Raw genomic sequence first — 10231 nt, forward strand, 5'->3', positions numbered from 1 at the left:
AAAAGTAAAGAAAAAAAAAAAAAAAAAAAAAGAAATTTTAAAAAATTTTAAATTATCATTTATTACAAAAATAAAAAATCTTAAATTTTTTTGGAAAAAAATTCAAATATCATTCGGCAACGGCTGCTCGACTGCTTCAACCTTGGCAACCTGAAACTTTGTTGCGATAGACGCCGAGTTCGTTCAAGAGAACCATGGAGGTAAGCTAAGCTAGGGAGGACTGACTTTAAATGAAATGATTTGTACATTTAATTTACTATAATATAATTACTTTCCTAAAAATAAATTAATTTTATCATGCAAAATAAATTTAAATATTAGTCCTCCATCTCACATGGTCATATTTTTTGGATTTGACTTTACACACGTTGTTATTAAAATAATACCGTATATCCAATTATCCATATATCAATAATATTAAACTGTGAATGTTGATAATGTTAATATGACAAATATGAGTCATGAGTTAGTTTGAACGATCAGGCGTAGCTAAGATCATATATACGACATAATTAATTGGATTCCAAAGTATGTTTTATTTAATAATTAATTATTTCTACTTCAAATTGTAAATTGGTACAAACACGCAACAGGCATATGCAGAATTACAAACTTTTTACAATTGTCATATAATCAATTCTGCTGAAATTGTATGTATAAAATAAGTATACTATATTAGTTAAGTCAAAACTGCTTATAAATTCCTTTAACTAACTTTCATGGTTACATTAATTATGTAAGTTCCGAGAACTAGATGTTAATTAAATGATTATGGCATGATTCATAAGAATGCCATGAGAATCATTTAGATTTGGGCACGTGTAATATATTTATGTAAAATAAATAATCCAAACCACCAAACAAAAACAAAAAAAAAAAGAGGTCTGATTTAAGTTTATGATATAAAAGACAAACAATTTGGTTGTTAATTTTGGATATTTATTGTGTGTGTGTCTATATATATATATATATATCATCTGATTGTTTATCACGTCGATGCTGCTACAGATCATATATATGGTCTCCTTGATCCGAGCAACAGTCTTGATTACATCTACGTTAATATTTTAACTCATGGGATTAAAACTTTGTCCCCTGAAAAGTATAAATGGGCTTGTTGAATAAAATGCTTCAGACAATTATGTTGAAACAACCTAAGGATGCATGCAGCAGAAGCCCAAATTAAACAATGTATTCATTTTTCTGTGAAGTGCGTGCTGGATAGAGACTATATATGCTTCTTGAATTATTCTTAAATATTTTGCGTATAGTAAATTTAAGCAATTTACTATAATAGGTTTTTGTTATCATTTTTTTTTAAATTAAAAATGAAATATTCTAAACTCACTTCAATCTCTAACAAAATTTTATAGATATTTAGTACCGTGGATCCTTACTTGTTTTGCCATATCACTTGGACATATCTATATATCTCTCAATATTTCATGAATTTCGTTACATATAACATAGTTTTTTTCTGGTCAGCTACCAATATAATATGCAGTACTGCTAATAATTTATAACTCATCTATTACAAAAATTCTAGGTCTAAATTTAATATTTTTGAGATTTAATTATAACAAATCATTCTCGACTGAAAATGACTGTATACTTACACCTACCATTTATTTTTTCAAGCATTTGAGTGAAACATGGCCTAAATGCATCATGGTAGCTACTTGGATGTCATTTTATGTTGTTTTATTTATTATTATTGATATATATTTATTTATTGGTGATATTGCGGGGATTGATTGGATGCTTGAAAACTGTCATTTTTTCTCCGCTGGAATTGTCTTAGTCCAAATAATATATATTAGTATAATAATCTTGTAATCATCATTATCATTATTATTATACATTAAACGTCGAAGACAACCAATTCCCTGAAAGTTGGAAGGTTGACCCTGAAATGAACGACTTATTTTTTTTGTTATGGGAAAATATTTTGGGGGCAATCATTTGAGGAAAAAAGAAATGGAGAAAAAAATATATGTTCGGTGGTATAAGATTTCGTGTTTGAATTGATATTAGTGAGACGGTGATTAGGGTGTGCTATTTTAAATTCAATAATAAAATATACTTGATTAAAATATTATGTAATTTTTTTTATAAAGAGGATGGGAGGATGCGATACGTTCACTACCACTAGGAAAAGGGCACGCTTATATTTTGGCACAGTTATCGATACGACATAGGAGATATATATTTAAAAGTTTCAGGAGATATCATCAGTGATCACTTTGATCTTCATTCAAAATTACGAAATTCAAAGTCGCTGACATTTTGCAAGTTTCAACTATTCTAATCTTCTTGAGTTCCTTTTAACTCTAAAAGCGGCAAGAATATTCAATTGCGTGATAAAATTATATCAAGTGTAATATAAATCGAGGCTCGTTTTTCACGCGTAGGCAAAAATCTACGTTACAGTCTTGTCTGTGGGAAAAATGGATTTGACTTCTTATTTATTCTTTTTTAAAAAATATCTGCTTTGCCAACCAATATTTAGAATAACAAGATAGATCAGGCAACGAACCGATCCGAGTCCAATTTTGGGTTGGAGTCGACGGGTTCAAGTTGGGATTTCCCCGACCCTTCACCGGCCTACCCGTGGTCGGTTCGGATTCCGGATGTTCTCTAAGTTTCGTTTTGGTATTCTCCATCATTTTTAACATCTTGTGTTCAATTAGTGGATTTTAACCAATTATTGAGCAAACATTGAACTTTCAAATTTCCCGGTCTTAAGCTAGAACGTCTTATATCCAATGTATTTCCTTTGATATTAAAAGCTTGCTTTACTGCAACCGCTAAACGAGACAAACTTGAATTTCTTTTACTAGAATATCTTTTACTATTATAGACAATATTGAATATATTTGTGCTTTTTGCGACATGTCAAAAGTTTCTCTTCTATATCACTAAAATCAAAAGTAGTTAAAATATCTCGAGGATCCTCGTGAACATTTCGTTCGCTCCATTAATAATTGTGGTGAATTGTGCTTCATGTGGAACAATTTGTCTATCATATTTGGTGTTAAGTTCATTATAAAGATCATATAAATGAGTTCTAATGTTGAACAAAATCAATGAGATAAATGAAATTGTTTCCATAGTAGGGTCTAAATAATCATATTATAATGTCAACATTTCTTGTAAACCATCTAATTTGAGTATATGATCTAAAACTAAAGCACATAAAAATAATTCATGAATTTCTAAAAATATTTTTATCATTTTGCTTTCATGATATAAATACATTGAACTAAAATACCATCACTAGATTTAATATGTTCGATAAAAATACATGCAATGTTGCAGCAATGTGTTAAAACTAAATGAAAACTAGGATAATAAATTCCAGATAATTTGTAATTGATATCATTAAAATAAAAATTGAACATTGATTTAAAATAAAAATTTACAATGTCCGATCCACATAGTCGGACTCGTCCAACCTAGCAGGTCGACGTGTTTTCTACCCGTAGACCATAACCGAACTGCCTTAAGGCGGTTGCCCCGGTTCCACCTACTAGACAAGACACATCTTTGAACATTCTCCCAGTTAACTGCATATGAAGTTTATCAAGGCCGTTATAAAAGCTCAACCAAATGCCACCTGCCAGAATACATGTATAGTCAACTCCAATAGTTAATCATCACTGCTTCCTCATATTTTTCTTGTATTCAACATGGGAATAATAGCTCAAGAGCTGCAACCAGACATCAATAACATGGGAATAATAGCTCAAGAGCTGCAACCAGACGTCAAAAATGGTGAGATATATAAGCTATTGCTTTAGTTTTCTGACGAATATGTATTACTTCCTGTTTTGTACTGTTTATTGAAATATCTCCATCTTTTGATCCTTGTGATCATATACAAAAACATAATCTAATATTTCATGTGGCGATGATCTTTGTTATTTAGTTGAACTAGGGGGCAAAACATGACTTTAATTTTTAACGGAAAATTTCAAAAAAGTTAACTTCTTTATAAAGTTCTTATCGATGATTTGATGTTATGTTCAGCACCAAGTTTAAAAGATGGAGGGGGAAGTTCAAATTTAGCAACAACTGCAGAAACCAACAACCGAACTTCCAGCTTCCCATATCTTAAACAGTACAAATGGTGGGTTCAAATGGCCGTATACTCGTTCTTCGTCTTGGTGGGTCGGAATTTGGGTGTACTCTTAGGGCGGGTCTACTTTACCAAAGGAGGAAACAGCAAATGGATGGGTACATTAGTACAAGTTACAGGATTCCCGATTCTCTCCCCTTTTCAGTGGTTCATGAAAACCGGTAAAAAACGACACGGAAATCGCAGCAAGAAAGCCTTCTTCCCCCTTGATTCTTGCTTCAGTGTACCTCTGCCTTGGCATATTATTAGCAGCAGATTGTATGTTATACACAATTGGGCTACAATATTTGCCTGTCACTACATATACTTTGATTTGTGCAAGCCAGTTAGGATTCAATGCTCTCTTCTCCTTTTTCTTGAACAGACAAAAGTTCACCCCATACACAGTCAACTCATTAGTTATCCTAACCATATCCTCCGTGCTACTAGTGTTCCAATCTGACCCTGGAGACTCGAATAAAACATCAAAAAAGAAGTACGTTGTCGGGTTTTTATGCACCCTCGGTGCATCAGCTGGATACGGGCTAATGCTGTCCCTCACACAGCTCGCATTCCAGAAGGTAATCAAGAAAGAAACCCTCAGTGCAGTCGTTGATATGGCAATCTACCAATGCATGGTCGCGACATTCGTGGTCATAATTGGGCCTTTTGCGAGTGGGGAGTGGAGTACACTAGGTAGAGAAATGGACAGATATGAATCTGGAAAGGTTTCTTATGTGATGAACTTGTTTTGGACCTCCGTTTCTTGGCAGATATTTCTTGTAGGTTGTGATGGCTTGATTTTTAAGATCTCATCGTTGTTTTCCAATGTCATCAGCATTCTTGGGCTACCGGTAGCCCCAATATTGGCCGTGATTTTTCTGCAGGATAAACTCACCGGATTGAAGGCCATATCGATGATACTGGCAACATGGGGTTTTGTGTCCTATATGTACCACCATTATCTCGAGGAGATGAAGATAAAGCAGAAAAAAGAAACTAATGATATTAAAGAAGTTTCTCTTACTCAAAGAGTTGGATAGTTCACAAATCACTCGGTTCAAGTTTCTAGCAAGACCTGTCTCTGAAAATTGAGACAACAAAACATAAGGCATAGGTCTATCCATATCTTGGATATTTTGCTTATAGTTGCTATCCATCTGTAAGACCAATATATACCAAAATAAACACTGTCGAAAAGGTCATCTGCTGGCAACCAATTCTCGTCACTTTCTTTCTTTTTCTTTTTAGCAGCCACCCAAGTTGTGAAACATTGATTATGTTAAGTGTTGTCATGATACTCGCCTGTCTAAACAAAATAGAGTAGTATGCTCAAGTCCTTGGATTCTGGCCAGTATACATGTTAGATTGTTCAATATTTCGTTAATTATACATACACAAAACTCAATTTTGACGCGTGGAAGAATTTCAGTTGTCCAGCACTCTGCACGTAGAAATTCCAAGTCAATAAAATTTGTAAAGTAAAAGGAAGAATTGGGAAAGCCAAATATCGTTTGATTCAAGGCAGAATTTGGTAGGACGCATCTCCTTATCCAAATTCTCGATGATCTGATCTTTCTTATAATATATTAAAGTTTAACAAAAAAATATGACGAACGAAGAATGTAACAAAGTGGATACAAAATAATATTGGAATATGTTACCAACTAAAATCACTCGCGAACAGAAGCGATTGCATGTTTTTTTCGTGTTGAAATCAACCCAAACACAAATTTATGAGCATCCAGTTTGCGAACTTTCAAAAAAATTATATCTTTTTTCCCCTGGAGACGTTATTTTCATTCATAGGCAGAAAGAGTATATATATATTAGAAGATGCCAAGCATCCCGTCACAGAGGTTAGACAAAGGCTGAGAGTTGAGAAATCAAGAAGTGATCCTGTTTTCATTCTTAAACCGTTTATTTCGGTAAACATCGAACCTTTTTTTTTATGAATGTCATATCTGATATAAATCTTCATCCAATACAGTCCAGTAGCATATTTTTCATGGAGGAAGCTGAAGAAAATCAGTTGAACATCCGAAGTGAGTTATCTTTATCTCCAAGACCTTTTCTATTATTTTTCTGTATTTCATGACTAAAGACAATGATAAATACTAGGAAAAATAAGTGCTTTCTCCACTATTCGAATCTCCAACTATTTCTGTTTGTAAGGAATTAAACTAAATTTGGTGGCGAGAGCATTTCTAGGTATGACTGATGAGGGTGATGTATTTAGAAGGATAAATTTTTTTATTGATATTTGATCATTAGGCGACTGCACCAGCTCGCTTTTGGAGGCAGTAACTTAGAGTAGAATTAAATCAACTTTACTCCCGTATGACCTATCGAACATCGGAAAAGTAGCCTCATAAAGAAAAAGTTGGAATATTACAACATTTTTTTAAGTTTAAATGCCTTTAAGATTTAAGAAGTGTCTTTAATAAGGTAAAAAAAGTACCAAGATTTACTCCACAGATATTCTCTGCAATCCCCTTTGTTGTCCATCACAATTTTTCTTTTAAATTTTTTTTATCAAGGGTTGTTGTCTAGTTGATGATTACCAGTTCAAGAAACTAAACAAACAATCCTAGAATTCCATGGAGATAGAAATATCAACTCTACCAAGACGTTCTCCAAGCTTAAACAACACGAGGTGATTCCATCTGGCCGTTTTTTCAATTCTTGTGCTCTCTGGGCAATTAACCGCAACACTTCTCAGAAGACTGTACTATGAAAAAGGTGGCAAAAGCAAGTACATGGCAGTGCTTGTTCAGTCTGCTGGATTTCCTATCCTCCTTCCTTTCCTATATATTACATGAAGGAAAAATCCCATGACAGATTCAAACTGGTCCATGACATTATCCTTGGCAGCTCTATACATTATTTTCGGCACTTTTCTTGCACTAGATTGCTTGTTATGCAGTTGGGCTTAAGAACCTACCTGCCTCCACATTTTCCCTGATTTGTGCAAGCGTATCAACGCTTTTTTTCCTACTTCCTCAATTCTCAGAAACTCACTCTCTACGTATTGAATTCAATTTTGCTTCTCGCGACATCTTACATACTTGTGCTACAATCTGACTCTACAGGTCCATCTACAGAAGGAAAGTATGTGTTGGGGTTTATTTGCACCCTCAGTGGTGCTGCTGGATACGCGTTACAGCTATCACTAGCCCAGAGGACTTATGGGAAGGTGCTACAAAAGCAAACCATCAAAGAAATCTTGAATGTTATATTCTACAAATCACTGGTGACAACATGCACTCTTTTAGTAAGCCTTTTAGTCTGTGGAGAATGGAAGACATTGAAGGCAGAGATGCAGGAATTTCAACTTGGCAAAAAATCCTATGTGATGACTTTAATATGGACAGCATTAGCTTGGCAGGTTTTTTCAATTGGTTTGGTGGCTTTAATTCTGAAGGTCTCTTCTCTGTTTGCTAATGTTGTCAGTGCTGTAAATGTGCTGGTCATTCCAATATTAGCAGTTGTGGTTTTCCGAGAAAAGATGACAGGGATTAAAGTGGTGGCAATGATCTGGGCTATCTGGGGTTCTATATCGTACGTTTATCAGCAATAACTCGATGATACTAAGTCCAAGGAAGAAAATAAAATTCCCCACCAAAAGAATGAAACCTTCACAGCTTAAAGAATTTAAGTATATCAGAGTTTATTATAGTTATCCTCCTTTTGAACATCAAAGTCCAGAGAATGTGTAATGAAAAAGGTGGGGAAAGCATAGAAGTTCTTAAAATCCAATAAAAAAAAAAACAATCATTTTCTCCACGCCTCCTACATGCCATCTAATAATAATCGGCATTTTCTGTCATTAAAGGACAACAATTTGACGTCATCTGTTTTCAAGATATTTTCAAATTTCAACTCATGCCATCTATAATTTTTATTTTTACATGACACTTTTATGTTATGAACCCGTATTCATTGTCCAAAAAAATCTTATATCTTCTCCACACTCTTGCCATCTTCCACTACCCACCCCATGACCAGTTTTTATGCTCAAAATCACTTTTGTTGAGATCATATTCACAATAACACTGGAATTGCATGCACAAAGTTTAATATTCCCAAATCATTTTATTGGTCTTCTGTACTTGAAATAAAAGTTACTTTAAGCGTTCAGTTGACATTTTATCGCTGATTGGGAACAATGCTGTAGTCCATCAATAATAAGAGATACTCCGCCCAAGCACTATTCAAAATGTTGATGTTGACTTAGCAGAGGCAACAAATGAAAACGGACAGAACAATCTGGCGGCTTAAAAGTACCTCATGGAAGTCTCGCAGAAATCATGCATTACATAAGGCGATCGACATAATTTGCTCGAGGATATTTGCTCTTCAATTGGGGCCATTGCACAAATAATTGATCAGCCATCTGCAGTTTGTAAAGAAGTAATCTACTCAAAGATAGCCTCCTAACACGAGCTATGCTTTCAACATAGAAAACGGACGACCATCAGATCCCAAAAACCTGAAAATTACAGTTTGAACTTCATCAAGTATCCTGATTTCCCAAGAAAGATAATCAAAACATCCTTGTCAAGTTGTCTAAACCTTGAAAAGTACAGCAATTACACAAAGTGGTATACAAGTTCCGGGCCCGTTGCATAGAATCTGCACAATAAATGATAAGCCAACAAATAGAATTGAAGAATTGAACCTATAATGGCTGGATGAAGAAAGAAATCATGATACCACTTGAGATCTGATCGTGATCATTGGCCACAACGCATGAGTTAAAGCAATCAAGGTTGTGCCAACCGAAATTATATATGATTGGCCAACTTCACGACTTCAATAAATTTGTAAAAAATGAGAAGTTCCCCCCATCTCAACCTCTGCACAATGAACATTCCGAAGAGCATGTCATTGAGGACACCTTAAACAACTACAGGCAGACAAGTAAAATAGATCATTCAAATTTCTTCCCATGGACTAAACTAATTGTCTTTGCCAAAACTATTGTTTCACAGAGAAGGATGGGAATACATCCATTTTCAAGTCCACGGCGCGAGACGATTTTGTTTTTTCTTATTAAAGCCCTGTAGTATTTTTTAAAAATCTAAATTCTCACAATCTGACTTGTGCTTGTACAGAAAACTGATGTGCCTGAATTAAACCCACAAAAAGGTTCCATAATTCAATACGCATGGAGTCTTAGACAGATACTGTGTCCAAATACATTACCGTTTCCAGCAATGAATTCTCCAGCACTTGTGCCTTTTCAGGACTCATATTATCAGTAGCAGCAGCAATATAGTATCTTGGTTTAAACCTGTCAATCTGAAGAGCGGCTAATAGGTTTAGCATCTCTGCAGTTTGATCACCTATGCCAGAATACAGTGACACCAGAATACAAAATAGAGGAACCAGGAAAAATAAAAAAATAACTTGAAGAATACATCTGTTGTCACATTCAAGACCTTCAAAATTCGAAACTATGGAAAACTGTGCTCTACCTTGACTGAACTTATTATGAGAGCTGCAATTCGATGCCATCAAACTAAAATAAGAGCCCGAAGAGGGCAACTTGTATACCTGAAGCCAGAACTATAATGGCACTGAGAGGTCCTGGTGGTCTACAATACAGGGGATGATCGCTCAAGTATATCACATACAAAAGTCGAATCATAATCAAGGTAGACAGCCCCATAACGAGCAAAATAGTATAATTTAGGAATCCTATGTCTGGAAGAGAAACAACTATCTCTATCCATACACGAGACTTCTAGTTGTCAGCAACCAGCCACTTCCTATTATATTATATATATTTTTTTTAAAAAAAAAAAGCAAAGAAAGGACTACGCAATCAAGCGTGCAGCGGCAACTTACAGAAATCCAAAATGCATAGAAAGGGGAAACTGAAGTAAAATATACATGTATCTAATGAAAGGCGTCGATATTTTGAGCGACTCTTCCTCTGTATTAGGACTCCTGGAATGAAAAAACATCTCAATTCCTTTTTTCTTTCTCAGAGATCGTGCGAATTCTGGCTTGTTTATTTCCAGCAATCATTTTCTTTTTTCCACTCACTGATACATAATTCTGGCATCATCTTTTTGCTAATCACGTTTTCAAGAATACAAACTTGGC

General features: G+C 34.6%; 1 protein-coding gene and 2 pseudogenes across 1 annotated transcript; 2 read left to right on the plus strand and 1 right to left on the minus strand.

The window, feature by feature from the left end:
* Window positions 1-3734: 3734 nt before the first annotated feature.
* Window positions 3735-5160, plus strand: LOC140984381 (probable purine permease 10; annotated as a pseudogene).
* A 1517-nt stretch (window positions 5161-6677) lies between these two features.
* On the plus strand, window positions 6678-8020 carry LOC140983998 (purine permease 21-like; annotated as a pseudogene).
* A 574-nt stretch (window positions 8021-8594) lies between these two features.
* Window positions 8595-9791, minus strand: LOC140983999 (uncharacterized). Its single transcript, XM_073451139.1, has 4 exons — window positions 9677-9791; window positions 9326-9465; window positions 8693-8752; window positions 8595-8609 (listed from the first exon to the last, which is right to left on the minus strand). The coding sequence occupies exons 1-4, from the start codon at window positions 9789-9791 to the stop codon at window positions 8595-8597; spliced, it is 330 nt and encodes a 109-aa protein (XP_073307240.1).
* Between the last annotated feature and the right edge of the window lie 440 nt (window positions 9792-10231).

Source organism: Primulina huaijiensis, chromosome 9 (genome assembly GCF_012295235.1).
Source record: "Primulina huaijiensis isolate GDHJ02 chromosome 9, ASM1229523v2, whole genome shotgun sequence".
Taxonomy (NCBI): Eukaryota; Viridiplantae; Streptophyta; class Magnoliopsida; order Lamiales; family Gesneriaceae; genus Primulina; species Primulina huaijiensis.